Genomic DNA, 16015 nt, shown 5'->3' on the forward strand with positions numbered 1-16015 from the left:
TCATTCTAATCGTCCTCATGTCAGGAGAAGTAGGGAAAAGCTGCTGTACAGCTGAAAAAGACTCAGTTAAATTCAGTTTTACCTTGCATCAAGAAGTTACAGATTAATTACACGTTACATAATAAGAAAATAAATTTCCATGCTGCCGCTGTACTTTTGCGGGCTCAAAGTTATGTAAAGGTTCCAATCGCTTTCAAGAAGGACGTGAATATTGTAACCGTACGTACATGTGCACGAAATTCAATTTAGTTACTTTCGTTTGAATGGAAACACGTCAAGAAAAAGCTGCACTGCACTCAGAAGCTTTGACGAGGTAGAATTTCGCTCATAAGATGGAAGGACACTGAACGTTCATTTTTCCGTTGGCGACAGCGGTGATCCTCCGAGGATACAACTGAACATCTGCTGTCTCCTGATTTAAACGGGAGATCTTTAAATTGCGGACTGTAGCCATGGTTTTATTTGAAATGATATCAGAATTACGCGGTACAAGTTTGGAACTTAGCTTCCATTGACAGTGGTTAAATAAGCGGAAAAGACAAACATCAAGTTACAAAGGACCAACGATCTGGTATTTTTAATTTGACTTTCCATCGAGATATTGAACGCCGAGCTCAGATAGTAACCTGTGTGGTCCGTATTCTCACACGAATCTCTACGCTGCCAAAGCGGCGATTTTTTTTATCGAGTGGGAACCTAAGAGATTACTGCCGTTAAAACAGAAAACCTGCCGCTGACAGGTAATGTTGAACAACACAGAAAATATACCCAACGCGAGCAGTAATGTGTAGTTAACGAGTGGAAGTGGACACCCGAGTGCAACCAGTTCCTCAAGTTTAAGTCGAGTCTCGTCGAGTGTCATGCCATTTTCAACAGCATGTGTGGTAGCTTTTGGTTTGCTGTTTATTTTGATGTGTTTGGTCAGTATATTGGGAAATTCGATCGTTTGCTACATCGTTTATCAAAAACCTGCTATGCGATCAGCCATAAACATCTTATTGGCGACATTAGCGATGGCCGATGTGCTCACAGCATCGCTGTGTATGCCTTTTACTATCGTAACCTTGATCGCTCAGAGGTGGCTTTTTGGCGATATATTTTGTGAAATAAATGCCTTTTTGTTTAGCTTCTTGGTGACAGAAGGAACATTCGTATTGATAACTATATCAGTGGACCGTTTCATGATAATTGTTCAACGCAAAGACACTCTCACCCCTCGAAAGGCGAAAATGTACATCGTGATCTCTTGGATTTTGGCTTTTGTGGTAGTTTTGCCTCCTGTATTCGGCTGGGGTAAATATGGTTATGAGGTGGGTCAAATTCAGTGCTCGCTGGAATGGCCCAGCCGAAACGCCGTTGATTTATCATACGGTCTTTTCTTTTTTATTGCAACATTTTCAATTCCGCTACTTGTAATGACATATTGCTTCGGGTCTATTTTAAGAACCGTTCGAAGGAACTCAACTCGCATTCAAAATCACCCACCCGTACCTGGTGGAGTGATGACGAAAATGCACCGACCAGGCAAGATGAACATCGACTACAGTTTCAAGACAAGGGCTTTCACCACCATATTAATCCTGTTTATTCTGTTCGTGATCTGCGGTTTTCCTTTCACTATGATCCGCTTTCATTTGCTTTTTGAAGGATATGAAAAGTCATTGTCTTACACAGCCGATCTTGTGGTTGTATTAATAGCCTACTTAAACTCTACCCTGAAGCCCATAATTTATTACATTCGCATCAGTAAATTCCGAGAAGCTTGCTTGGATATCATGCCTTCTTGGTGCCACGTTCCACACTGTCTACCAGGACGAACAATGAGGCGCATACGACCACATGTGGTTTATGAGGTGGACAAAAAATTTGCAACATCAGTGCTCTAACAGCACCGAGCTACGCCACAAAGTTTTGTTTAAGATATTTTAGGAAGACTAACAGTGATACTTAAATTTTTATACTTTTCTTGCACATGCCACAAACTGTGAACAATAGATAAAGGCTGGTCGAGTGTCAATACCTGAAAAATATATTTATAAAGATTAATTATTGTAAGTTAATGTGGTTGTAAATTTAAAACATCATACAAATAACACTCTTAATGAGATATTTACTGCATTTAAGTTCTGTTTAACCTGCCATTTAGTTTCATTTGTGAGTTTCAATTGCCTGCAATTTCAGCATAGTCTTAAAGCTTCCACAACTATTGCAGCTAGTGTTTGAGACAGATGAATCTTCAGGACTGCATGTGGATAATGTATTATTTATAATTCTGTACTCAAGACCTTAAGTTAGAATGCAGAGTCAAATTGGATCCAAAAACATGTCACTTAATTACATTAATATCAGTTTTCCTTACTCTGTGCTACATGCTTCTCACTGTTTACCTTTGAGGATTTGGTTTTAGATCAATCATGCGATATTTCCTGATTCATTTTGTCTTCTCATCACCGTTCTGCTGATCAATGTACTGCAGATACCATACAGAGAAATTACTTATTGGTCACCCCTGGGATTGAAATGGCCAAATGAGGCTTCTAAGGACAAGGAAGAGCTCTGTGTTTCTTACAAGCAGAAGAACCAAACATTTCTGATGTCTTCTTGAGTTTTTCAAATCTTACTGTCTCTGAACCTTTTGTATCCATGTGAGAATAACACATCGGTTACTCAGTTTTAATTATTTCCAAGAGTATGACAATTGCCCAATAGCAGTTTACACAATGTGGTTAAGTTATAAAAATTATTTAAAATATTTAAGAAACTGGCATTTACAGACTTCCCTAAGAATATTTTACAACTGCTACATTCCCAAAATGTGAACAGCCACTGTCCTGTGAGAATGCCCCTTACATCAGTGAATCAGACATATTTATCGCAACATGTTGAAGTTGTTTTCCACTACTTAGGGTTCTACACAGAGTCATGTTTGAAGCTTAATTAGGTCCTTGAGAGGCCTTGTATGTCAGTTTGTCCAGATTCATTTTGTGGTTTAGGGGTCAAAATCATTTCTCTTTTAGCAAAGTCCACTGAATTATAGTAGCTATATTGCAATGAAGTAGATTTCAAATAAATAGAGTTGGAAATTATAAATAATAATTCAGAATTAAAAGTATTAATAAAGTCAGGGAATACAGTGCAAGAACAGTTGTTGATGCTTTCATTGCAAGCTGAAACTGGTGCAAAAAAAAAATGAAATTTATATTTGTTTTAACTTGAAAGGGATTAGATATCATAGAGGAATCCAACCTGTTAAAGGAAAACAAAACTGGTTTGAGTAATAAGGTTGCTTGAAAAGTCAAGTTTAGAATTAATGTTTGACAAGGAAAAGGAAATCAGTCTAGGTTAGCAAAATTGCCAAGTTAAAAAGGGAGTGCATGTGGTTTGTTGGTTAGAAATTAGAACTCTGGATCTGTGCCCTGGGACCTGTTTCTTAAAAGTCCTGGTTACTGAACCAGCCATATTTTAAAGTCAAAATTTAAAGAATAGCAAAGCAGGGTCTGGCACCCTTACCAGTCAAATTATCTTGCTTCTTGAGATGATGGTTTTACTGTATAATTTTCAAAATTTTGAAACCCCCACCTTGAAAGAAAACATAGGGGGAGGGGGAAAAACCAGAAAGTGCCATACTGCTTTCTAAAATTAGTTCATTCACCTAATGATCACTGTTTGTTTCCACCTAAAATCAAATTCTATGGAGCTTACCTCATTCTCAATAACATTTATGAATATTTTGGTCATAGAAGGACTATACATTTACCCATTTGCCATATTGACAGAGGACCTCATAAAAGGCTTCAAATTTAAAAGGATGATTACTGTTCTACCCCTAAGAGAAAGAAAATAATTCATGCTTAGTATTGCAGGTGCTGTAAGTCCAATGCATTTGCACTGTTGTGAAGAAATGGTACACTTGCTTCAAACAGAACCATATTTTCTTAGATGAAAAAAATTACCTCCACAGTTGTTCAGCAATAATTTGGCAAAAAAGAAAATAATTATGAAAAAAGGGGAACGATTATTTCTACCATTTGACATTTAAGATGAATGTTATATAATATACTTAAAGAGTGAATGTTTAACAATTATTCCATGACTGCGCGCTGAATATGAGATGATAGATAGCCAACGAGGCGCGTAGTGCTGAGTTGGCTACAATCATCTCATATCCAACAAGCGCGAGTGGAATAATTGTTTTATTAAAAACATTAAATTAAATTATTCAATTTCATTAAACTTTTAGCTCCCTTTTAAAGTTAAGCTGACATGTAAACTTGCCATATTTGTAGATTATGGTATATTGGCTGATATACCATAATGGCTAAGCCAATTAAAAGTCTTGAATTGCATTATCCAATGATCTAGTTTTTAACAATATATAATATACTAGGTTATTTAAAAGGCACTAAATTGCAAAAGACATTATGCACATTAAGTAATCATTTTGTCCCTAAGCCATTACACAGGATGCAAAAAATTAACTGAAACACAATGAAAGGTCAAGGTGTTGGAGTTAGCTTGGTACTAAAATTACCAAGTTGTTCAGTTGTGGTTTTCATTAAAAATCTCACTGTTAAAGTTGTGAAATTATGTATTTTGGTTACAACTTCCTTTTTGCATAAGAGGTCTATTTGTGCATTATCTCTTTATAAAAATCAACACAGTTTTCTATTTATAACTTACAGCTAAATGCCATTTGGCCAACAGCCGTCATAGTACACATTATTAAAATTCAAAATATCTAAATTTGTCACTTTAGACGATGAATGATTTCAGTGACACATTAAAACTCTGCTTTTTTTCTTTGTCTTCAGGAAGACCTCTCTATGCTGAACTGTGCCGAAGATCATTTTTTACTGAGGATGCAATCTATGGGGAATAGTCGATGGAAGATCCGCAAATGACAATATTGTATTTTTGAAGAAGAAACTTTGTCGACTGCAAAACAATTGACTCAGACTTAATTTTTCTCAGAGTTGCCATGAAGATTTAATTCGTAAGTCTCATTAACTACAGCTTTAGCTTTCCTGTTTGTGAACAAAATTTGAAACATCAGATTGAAGTAAACGATATTACCCTCCACGTTAAACAACCGCGGTTACGATTTTGCCGGTAAAAACGAGGGCTTCCCAGCATGTGTAGAGAACCGGTCAGTTATTAGATGGGAGGTGGGGTGGGCTGGTGCAAATGAGATGGGGGTCATACCTTTTTGTGCACTTGAAAATGGGGGGGCTACATAAAATTGTGCAACCATTTCTAAAGGGCCATGTATTTCTGTGCATTTCAATTTCCGTTCCACAAAAAGCAAACAACACTGAAGGAATCAACAACAAGTCAAATATGATTTATTATCAAAATGATGGCATAACAAATCAACATAACATGATGTATATAGCAGTCCTTTCACATTGTTAAAAAACCTCATGTATTCACGTAGGGGCCAACCACCCCCTAAATGTTTGCTCAGAGGCGCGCGATATATCATGGGAGATTTTCTTTTTTGTGGGCTTTGGTAAAATTCAAGATGGCGGAAGGTTTTCTTAAAGAGAATCCCTCTTCGAGGGAAATAAACAGATTTTTGCGCCGGAATATGGGGCGATATACGTCTCAAACGGATAAGGTAAATTTGGAGTTTTTATTCCCAACTTGAGGTAGCTGTCAACACTTTAGAAGAAAAGTACGCGTCCAATGTGTCACGAAGCATAGATTGAGAAATACATCAGCTCCTGCCGAGCCAAGGAATGGTGCTTCGAATGTTAAGGAAAATTCATGACAAGATCATCAGAAGGCTGCGACCAAGTCTAGCGACGCCACGGAGGGGCGATTTTACAATGGATGTCCCACTTGAGGTATTTGAAGTGACCTTACGTCACATCATTCAAAGTAACAATTTTGGTCACCGGTTTGATGAAACGCCAGCCTACATCAAAGTTTCCATTACAGATACGAGGAAGGCAGTTTTCATTTTTAACGAAATGAACGTAGACTGTGTTATCGTGTCCCGTACCAAGCTTCTGAAAAGGGTTTTAGGAATCTCTGACGAGTTAGAGAGGTGTGAGGTGGTTATCAGTGTAGAAAAACTCCTGGTACTGAAATACCACAAGAACACTGATGTCTTATCTGTGTATTTTTGTCATGAGTACTGGAACCAGTATGGTATCCCACACCATTAAGTTCATAAACATTTACTTTCAAGTTTAGTTCCAGAAAATCTCAATGCTCCTTCTACAAGAAAAGATTGGAATTTAAAAGGACTAGGACAGAGTTGATTTTTTGAAAACAAAAACCTAAGAAAAGTATGAAGTTTAACTTGGATTTTATGAGGTTCCAGAGGTTAGATAAGATCTTTATTGACTTGGAAAAAATAAAAGAAACATGACCTGAGACAAAACGTCTGGACTTACAATTTCCTACATATATCAATTCATTATGTATATACAAGACTAAGTGGCTACACAAATTCGAAAAGACATCTATTTAAAAAGCAATGTTTAAAATGTTCAGTTCTAACTAGAGGCAGGCTGTAATTATGTCCTCTTTTCCTGAGGCTCCTAGCTCTCTGAGCTGGTAAAAGTTCATGTAATGGATTTGCGCTGTCAGAGGTTATCTCGTCCCAAAGAAGCCTGTCTTTCATTTTAATTACATCCATTATGGGAGTGTATTTGCTGGTGTAACCATAACGTAAAGCTCGCGTACAGAACTTATCAATATGAGAGAGATATTTACTGTAGTGGGCAGGAGCCCACACCTCAATTGCGTAAGTGAAAAGTGACATAATTAGACTGTCAAACAGCAGTGTAAGTTCTTGTAGTGAAAAGCCATAGTATTTACAGACTCTGAGGATGTACAGTCTAGAAGTTGCTTTGCTCAGCATGTTTTCAAATTGAACATCCCAGTTACATGGATCTTCATTTACTGTAACTCCTAGCAGGTTTAGTTCACTTTTTTCTGGTTATTCCGTCCACGGGCTCTGGAAGGGGCATTGTGGTTTTACCTTTAACAACCATCTCAAAGGTTTTCTTCATGTTTAGTGTCATCAGGTTTTTATCCCCCTAAGGTTTGATATTTTCTACTTCATAATGTGATAAATCTGTAAGATTAGGGCCAGTTGTGACAGGCACACTTGCTGTAATGTCATCAGCATAATTGATCAGTAGGGTTTGGGGGCTGACCGGTTTAATATCATTGACCATGATAGAGAAAAGTAAGGGTCCCAGCACAGTTCCCTGGGGAACCCCTCTATTAACGTTGAGAAAAGTGGTAACCACCCCATCAACCACTACTCTCTGTCGGCGATCACACAGGAAGCTTATTATCCAGTTCTTAATGTATGGATTGATGTCATACGACACCAGCTTGCTGAATAGAATGCAATGGGAGACTGAATCAAAGGCCTTACTGAAATCGAATGAGAAGGCTCTTACAAAAGCTGCATCTCGGTCTAGTCGCTCAAGCCAAAAGTGTTGGCACTTAATAAGGGCCATAGTTGAAAATTTTGGTGATCACGGGTGCAAGATGGTAACTTGAATTCTGGGCTTGTAAACCAAACATGTTTTACATATACTACAACCCAGATTTATACTGTCTCAATACCTTGATGAGCTCTTTCAAAGTGCAGAGTTATACACTGTACGGCAAAAATGATACTTTTATGTAATAGTTTAGTTGTTGATATCAAAATAATATTGCTGTTTTAGTCCGTTGGGATCAGACTTTTTGTTGAATTAGCTGCTTGGTTTCAATGACAGATGCCAAGACCAGGGTGATTATTCAAGTTTATGCCCACTATCTTTCATGGGGCCGCCCTTAAAATATCACAGCAAGCTGGGCAAAAGCAGTGGTGCCCTTGTTTTTCAAACCCAGCAATATAAAAATAATATGCAGAAACATTTCAATAGTACAAGATATAAGTAGGTGTCAAGCAGTGTCGCTAAAGCAGGGAACATGTTTCACATTTCTGTAACTTGAATTCTGGGCTTCTAAACCAAAAATGTTTCACATATACTATAACCCAGATTTATACTGTCTGAATACCTTAATGAGCTCTTTCAAAGTGCAGAGTTATACACTGTACAGCAAAACTGATACTTTTATGTAATAGTTTAGTTGTTGATATCAAATGTTGCTGGTTTAGTCTGTTAGGATCAGACTTTTTGTTGAATTTGCTGCTTGGTTTCAATGACAGATGCTAAGACCAGGGTGATTATTCAAGTTTATACCCACTATGTTTCATGGGGCCGCCCTTAAAATATCACAGTAAGCTGGGCAGAAGCAGGGTTCCCTTGTTTTTCAAACCCAGCAATGTAAAAATAATATGCAGCAACATTTCAATAGTATATTAAGATATAAGTAGGTGTCAAGCAGTGTCTTCAATTCTGGGCTTGTAAACCAAAAGATTTAATGTTTCACATAATTATACTACAACCCAGATTTATACTGTCTGAATACCTTGATGAGCTCTTTCAAAGTGCAGAGTTATACACTGTACAGCAAAACTGATACTTTTATGTAATAGTTTACCAGTTGATATCAAATGTTGCTGTTTTAGTCTGTTAGTATCAGACTTGTTGATGAATTTCCTGTTTGGTTTCAATGACATATGCTAAGACCAGGCTGATTATTCAAGTTTATGAACACTATCTTTCATAGGGCTGCCCTTAAAATATCACAGCAAGCTGGGCAAAAGCAGTGGTTGCCTTGTTTTTTACACCCAGCAATGTAAATATAACATGCAGCAACATTTCAGTAGTATAAGATATAAGTAGGTGTCAAGCAGTGTCACTAAAGCAGGGAAAATGTTTCACATTTCTGTAACTTGAATTCTGGGGGTGTAAACCAAAAATGTTTCACATATACTATAAGTCAGAGTTATACTGTCTAAATACCTTATTGAGCTCTTTCAAAGTGCAGTTACACACTGTACGGCGAAACTGATGCTTCTATGTAATAGTTTAGTTGTTGATATCAAATGTTGCGGTTTTAGTCTCTTAGGATGAGACTTTTTGTTGAATTTGCTGCTTGGTTTCAATGACAGATGCTAAGACCAGGCTGATTATTCAAGTTTATGCTCACTATCTTTCATGGGGCTGCCCTTAAAATATCACAGCAAGCTGGGCAAAAGCAACGGTTCCCTTGTTTTTCAAACCCAGCAATGTAAAAATAATATGCAGCACCATTTCAATAATATAAGATATAAGTAGGTCTCAAGCAGTGTCACTAAAGCAGGGAAAACGTTTCACATTTCTGTAACTTGAATTCTGGGCGTGTAAACCAAAAATGTTTCACATATACTATAAGTCAGATTTATACTGTCTCAATACCTTGATGAGATCTTTTAAAGTGTAGAGTTATACAGTGTACAGCAAAACTGATACTTTTATGTAATAGTTTAATGTTTGATATCAAATGTTGCTGTTTTAGTCTGTTAGGATCAGAGTTGTTGTTGAATTTGCTACTTGGTTTCAATGACAAATGCTAAGACCAGGCTGATTATTCAAGTTTATGCCCACTATGTTTCATGGGGCCACCCTTAAAATATCACAGCAAGCTGGGCAAAAGCAGCGGTTCCCTTGTTTTTCAAACCGAGCAATGTAAAAATAATATGCTGCAACATTTTAATAGTATATTAAGAAATAAGTAGGTGTCAAGCAGTGTCCCTAAAGGAGTGAAAATATTTCACATTTTCACATTTCTGTTACTTGAATTCTGGGCTTGTCAACCAAAAATGTTTCACATATACTACAAGCCAGATTTATACTGTCTGAATACCTTGATGAGCTCTTGCAAAGTGGAGAGTTATAAACTGTACAGCAAAACTGATACTTACATGTAATAGTTTAGTTGTTGATATCAAATGTTGCTGGTTTAGTCTCTTAGGATCAGACTTTTTGTTGAATTTGCTGCTTGATTTTAATGACAGATCCTAAGACCAGGCTGATTACTCAAGTTTATGCCCACTATATTTCATGGGGCCGCCTTTAAAATATCACAGCAAGCTGGACAAAAGCAGCGGTTCCCTTGTTTTTCAAACCTAGCAATATAAAAATAATTTGCAGCAACATTTCAATAGTATAAGATATAAGTAGGTGTCAAGCAGTGTTGCTAAAGCAGGGAAAATGTTTCACATTTCTGTAACTTGAATTTTGGGCTTGTAAACCAAAATGTTTCACATATACTATAACCCAGATTTATACTGTCTGAATACCTTAATGCACTCTTTCAAAGTGCAGAGTTATACACTGTACAGCAAAGCTGATACTTTTATGTAATAGTTTAGTTGTTGATATCAAATGTTGCTGTTTGAGTCTGTTATGATTAGAGTTTTTGTTGAATTTGCTGCTTGGTTTCATTGATAGATACTATGACCAGGCTGATTATTCAAGTTTATGCCCACTATCTTTCATGGGGCCGCCCTTAAAATATCATAGCATGCTGGGCTAAAGCAGCAGTTCCCTTATTTTTCAAACCAAGCAATGTGAAAAAATCTGCAACAGCATTTTTTCAATATTACTGAACTTTATGCCCACTAAAATCACATAGGGTAAAAAGCACCATTTCCATTACATTGATGATTTAAAAAAGAAACCCTTCAAAGCAAAACACTTTATATGCAGCTACTTAATATAACCATCACATGCCAACATGTTTCTTTTTATCTATCATGCTCAGTATACTGTATAAATTATTTTTAATTACTGATTCTTTCAAATTTGTGAACTAAGAACCCCCCTCCCTCCCACAGGGAACAATAACTTTGAACAAAACATAAATTCACAGTTTAGATGAGAAATGATCATGTTTTAATCTGAGAATGCAAGCTGGATGACAATACAAATGATATTGTATTTTCCATCTTGAAGAAAACTTTATCTTGACTGAAATTTTGGTAGTCAGCATTACAAATGCTGTACATCTACTGCTCTTTGGACGATCTTTCCAGGAGCCACACTTTCCCTGATATGATTTGTGACTGAACTGGTGAAGATAATTATTGCAACCAGTGTTGTTGTGCTCTAACAGACCACATTGACAGAACCTCGCGTCATTCTCTCTCACACTCTTTGGAATGTAAGATTCACTCCTCTTTCCTTACCCCTGCTTATAGGACACACTATAGGGATCCACTATAGGGATTCTTCAGCCAAATCAAAGACACATACTCCTGTCTGAATACAGTTGGCCACCTGGACTTCTTCAGATTGCATGTATTCTTAATGTACATTGCCAACTTTACATGCTTGGCCTCATGGCCTTGCACTGAATTTAGTCCAAGGCCATGCCCTAGTTCTTTAAATAACCTCTTGGTGTGGTGTGGTGTAGTATGGCATACCCCAGGGTCCAAACAGTCGAGTTCACACCCTTCAGAAACAACATATTAGCTTTGAAATAATCATGGCACAAGGTTTTTAACTCATCTACTCGTTTCTTTGCAATGTCTACTCTTGAATAGAGGGATGCTGCATCCCTAAGTATTAGACCAATAAATGCCAAAGCATGGAGGTTTTGAACTGAGTCTGGTGAAAGTCTTGGAATAATTGACAGGGCTAATCCTGGATTAAAGCATTAAAGTACCAGGAAAAGTTCTTAGATTATAACCCTGTAAATCAGTAGGTGAAAGAAATTCCTTTCTTTCTCTTTTCCCCAAACAATCTGACAAAAGAATTATACAGCCTACCACACTTTGCATTTTCTCTCACATGTGTCAGAAAGTTTGTCACTGGTGAATCATCTGGCATATCTGATAAACTTGTTGCTGATTTAAGTTGGACATTGTCAGTGTACTGCATAACTACTGTTAGTAGATCAGTAAACTAACGCCGCCACGCATTATTTGTGTTATTGCAAGGGCTCTGCTTTTATCAGATTGACAAACTTACCCAAAGGAGGGATAAACTCCTGTCGTGACTTTTCCTTTGAAATCAGTTGTGTGACCTTTCTTCTTTCCTTTCCTGAGGGATCCTGAAGTTTTGCTTTCAGTGCTTCAACTTTTTTGGCTGTTGCAATTCTCTTCTCATACTCCCATTCTTGCCATGTGTCATTAGGACCACCAATTGACCCATCCATTGTTGTTTTGGTGTTCTGGTTTACATTTGCAAATGCTGAAAAGTGGCTGGCAGAGTTGTTTAGTTCACCTGAAATTGATGATGCCCACTTCATGTCACAGGGGATCAGCTTCATTCTGAATGTAATCTGATAGCCCTTTGGAGTAGTTTACTGCTGTCCTTCAACTTCTTCCATCTCTCTTCTCAAATGATCAGTGTAATGCTTCATTAATGGGCTGTCTTCAGGAGAGTTTGAACCCATTAGTAAATGATCGTCATTGCAACTTTGAACCCTTTGTAATAAGTTTAGGATACTAACAAGGTATGCTGCAAGTAATTAAATACAAATCGAAACATGAGAAAAATTCACACTATTCCTGAGTGCTTGTTATTACTAATTTTTATAACCATACACATAATACAGTGGCACATCCAGGGAGGGGCCCAAGCCCCCCCCCCCCCCATTACTTTTAGACCAAACCGAGGCTACGCTTCGCAGGCTATGGCTCTAAGGGCCAAACAAAAATTTCGAGACCACCCCCCCTTATCGTAAGGTCTGGATCCCCCACTGTAATACTACGGCAAAGTGGGTATATGATTATTGCCCTATGCTTTATTAACAAGATATATATAAATTACCTACCAGTCACAGTATCATTCCTTCCGAAAGGAGCCCTATCTGCCCCAATAGCACTGTACAAAACATTCTTTTCCCCGTTAAACCAATGTTGGCAAGGTACTCTCTCATCAAGAAACAGATACAGGTCAGCCAGGTGTAAGAGAAATGGCTTCAGAGGCCTGTACACTCCAGGAAATGCATCAACATTAAATCTGGCAGCCAATGTCTCCAAATCAATCATCTCACCAGCATCAATGCTTTGAATAAAACTTGTCAAGGCCTTGTAAGACACAATCTTGGGAATTTCACAATTTTTCATAAATTCAGTTTTCTTGTTTTTACAATTTTTTCCACTTTCCTTTACTACATCTGTGGTGTTCCGAATACTGGTGTACTTTTTTCTGCTTAGAAGCCCACCTTCATACAGAACACGCATGCTTCACACTTTATTTTGCAAACTGTTCTCGTACTCGTGGATGTTGGTCTGTACAATTTGTGGTATTATAAAATCTGTACAGGTTTTTTACTTGGTAATGTATTCTTTCATGCATTGTTTGGGGGCAGTGTTTATCAGTGTAGTCCACATACCACCCATGATAGGTTTGTCAGGCTGGTTTGATATTTTCTTTCTCCCACAATGAATTGGCCTCAGTAATTCAAGAGTTTTTCTTCTCCTTTGCATAGCCTGTGCCCTCAAATGATTTAGTTTCTAACTTGACAGCAAATGAAGCTCACTTGTTGTGTGAGGGAGTCTTGCTTTTTTGTTTTCTACTATTTCACATTCACTCTGATCTGTCACCTCATCAATCTGTAGGATAATAAATTTAAAAAAGGGGTGCATGGAATAAAAGCTTTAACTGACTTTTGATGTAATGTAAAATTTTCCTTTTGTTCACATGGAAATGCACTGTACCAAGGGCAACTTGAAAGGAGAATTACACAGTTTATCAGAAATCACTTAGGGCTTTCTTCTCTCACCCATAACATATTTTTAATTATATAACATTAAATAAGACCTACAAATAAAATAAATGGTAAAATTGGAAAGTAAATTTAATTCAATACAGTTATACTGTGTTTATGCATATATAGAGTACATGATTAATTAATTAGAAGTAGATAAATGAGAAAGAAAGTGAGGCCAGTGAGTACTAAATAAATATAACTTACTACTTAGTTTCCATGCATTAAATCCTGACACTAGCTGGATTTTAAACATACATCTAGCTACCTCAGTAATTAAGCTCACTACCTTCCGTTTCTTATGACGAATTCGCTCTTCTGTACGGTGAAGTTGAGCCTCCATTGCTTTAATCTTCTCATCACCATCCAATTTCTTTTGCAATTCGTTACGCATTCGCTCCTTTCTAAGGTGACTGTACAGTCCCAATGGGAAGCGTTTCTTTGAATGTGCCCTAAAAGAGCATTGGTTTTTCTCAGTTAAACGAGGACAAAGCGCGGGAATAAATATACAGACAAATCGAGGGGATGTCAAACTAAAATCGTATGGTTTTCGATTTTCAAATGAACTTCGACAAACAAAGAAAACTGCAAAGGAAAAACTCACCGTGGGGACTCTTTAGGAACGTCAAGTTCGATATTTTCTCCTCCAATCATCCTCTAATTGTTCGCCGCTACTACCACCAATATGGCTTCAAGACAGACCATTGCAAAGCTTGTGAGCCGAACAAGTTGAAAATGCCCGCCTGTAAGCTGTATTTTGTACCAGGCCCCGGAAAACTGACTTTTTTCAGCCCCCCTTGAAACGGCCAGCACACCCAGAGGCCTTTGCGCGCTTGTTTACCGCCATCTTGAAATTTTTTTCCCAAATTCTGATTAAACATTTAGGGGGTGGTTCGGGCCCCTAATAGTCTCCCTCGCAGCCTTTTTTTTGAGATGTCACGCAACGCTCCCCCAAAAGAACGGCTGCTGACGACCGAACTACATTCCTTTCTCATTGTCCTTGCGGTTTGGTCGCGGTCTATTGAACAGACCAATCACATACCAGAAAATTTGAATGACGTAAGGTTTCACGCGAAAATGTAGATGTTGGGAGAAACACTGAAGAAATTTGTGAATGAGAGCTCGAAATGTTTCTCATGTTCATCGTTGTGCCCTGGTAAAGATAGAGTATATATTTTTGGGAAAACTTCTCACAATTTCGTTGAAATCATAGAATCTAAGCTTAACGTAGACGTCAACTGCCACGTCAACGACACGAACGCTAGATTGTTTGAGCGGTTGTTAAAATTTCAGCGAGCAACTGAGAAAGTAGAAGAAGCTAAAAACTGAACTGAAACTCTTTATTCGCACTATTTCAAGAGGTTACTACAGATTATAAAAGTCAGAATATTTAAGAAACAGTAAATTACATCAATAATCAAAAGGAAATACAAGATGCCTTTCAATCTAGGCCAAGGGCTAAACGCTTGTTTCGACCTACAGATGGAGATCAGGAGGAAAAAAGCGCGTGTTTGCCGTCAACAAACCGGGCGAAGCTTCGAGAACACTGCAATTTAGCTCGGCCAACGTCTCCAACACTACTTGTACTTTTTCATTTGCCAGTCCGCTGCTAGCTGGAGCGTACCCGATTAGTTATGTTCGTGGCTTCTTATCACCGGTACAGGAAATCGGCCCGAATTATCGAGTGTTTCCGCACGTTGGTACAACGCAACAACAATAACAATAATATGACCACTTTCATCGGTAACATGGTCAAACACGAGCGGGAGTGTTTGATATATTAACGATTTCCCGGATCCTGTAGGCAACTTAACAAAAACATCTTCTTTCTCGACTAAAACTTTTAATTGCAAGCTTCTGGTGAGCTTTAAGCTCGAAAATTTTGAACTTTGACGACGCTTTGCGAAAAGCTCCTTCAAGCACCGCCATTTGTCTTGTGTTTTCCACATGAGGATCGCGATAGAAAACGATATCTGATTGGACGAGTCTCCAAAGGTGAGTCTGGTGCGAAAAGGTTCCTGAAAATGGAACCCGAGCTGTGATTGGCCAATTCAGAGAAAGGAATGTAGTTCGGTTGTCAGCAGCCGTTCTTTTTGGGGAGCGTTACGTGACATCCAAAAATAACGGCTGCGAGGGAGACTAGGCCCCTAAGTGATTTCTCAGTATTACTTAGCATCACTGTCCTAGCTCTGATTCACCGTTTGAAGAGCTGATAAAGGGCAAGTACTCTTTAATTAGTGTACAAGCTTGATGACTTATAAGCCCTCTTTCCATCATTTGCTTTAGCCAGTAAACTTGCGTCCCACTTAAGGATATTAGAGCAGCCACACTGACTTCCTTAACTGGAATCTCACCATCAGACAGTAGTTTGGAGATTAAACCAGAATTCTCTTCT

At 38.0% G+C, this 16015-nt stretch overlaps 2 protein-coding genes across 6 annotated transcripts; one reads left to right on the plus strand and one right to left on the minus strand.

Moving 5' to 3' along the window:
- Positions 1 to 161: 161 nt before the first annotated feature.
- Positions 162 to 3142, plus strand: LOC111345681 (high-affinity lysophosphatidic acid receptor). Its single transcript, XM_022952973.2, is given in 1 exon segment — positions 162 to 3142. A coding segment is annotated over 1 exon segment (1143 nt). The 5' UTR covers positions 162 to 743; the 3' UTR covers positions 1887 to 3142.
- Positions 3143 to 10755: 7613 nt separating this feature from the next.
- LOC148725968 (uncharacterized) lies at positions 10756 to 14522 on the minus strand. 5 transcript variants are annotated; one of them, XM_088731611.1, is made up of 5 exons: positions 14225 to 14522; positions 13910 to 14072; positions 12682 to 13465; positions 11874 to 12278; positions 10756 to 11355 (listed from the first exon to the last, which is right to left on the minus strand). In XM_088731611.1, the coding sequence occupies exons 3-4, from the start codon at positions 13091 to 13093 to the stop codon at positions 12208 to 12210; spliced, it is 483 nt and encodes a 160-aa protein (XP_088587737.1). In that variant the 5' UTR covers positions 13094 to 13465; positions 13910 to 14072; positions 14225 to 14522; the 3' UTR covers positions 10756 to 11355; positions 11874 to 12207. The 5 variants fall into 5 exon arrangements, with proteins under 5 accessions (XP_088587737.1, XP_088587734.1, XP_088587738.1 ...); XM_088731608.1 differs by having other exon boundaries at positions 11874 to 12365; positions 14225 to 14518; XM_088731612.1 differs by having other exon boundaries at positions 11874 to 12365; positions 14225 to 14515.
- Between the last annotated feature and the right edge of the window lie 1493 nt (positions 14523 to 16015).

This window comes from Stylophora pistillata, chromosome 8, assembly GCF_964205215.1.
Source record: "Stylophora pistillata chromosome 8, jaStyPist1.2, whole genome shotgun sequence".
In the NCBI taxonomy this organism is placed as follows: Eukaryota; Metazoa; Cnidaria; class Anthozoa; order Scleractinia; family Pocilloporidae; genus Stylophora; species Stylophora pistillata.

What these genes read in the sequence shown, in the direction of transcription:
- LOC148725968 (XM_088731608.1), bottom strand. Translation starts at nt 13,093, where the DNA reads ATGCGTGTTCTGTATGAAGGTGGGCTTCTAAGCAGAAAAAAGTACACC. An exon ending in AAGGAATGATACTGTGACTG is followed by an intron (nt 12,366 to 12,681) that starts GTAGGTAATTTA and finishes AATTACTTGCAG; the next exon opens with CATACCTTGTTAGTATCCTA.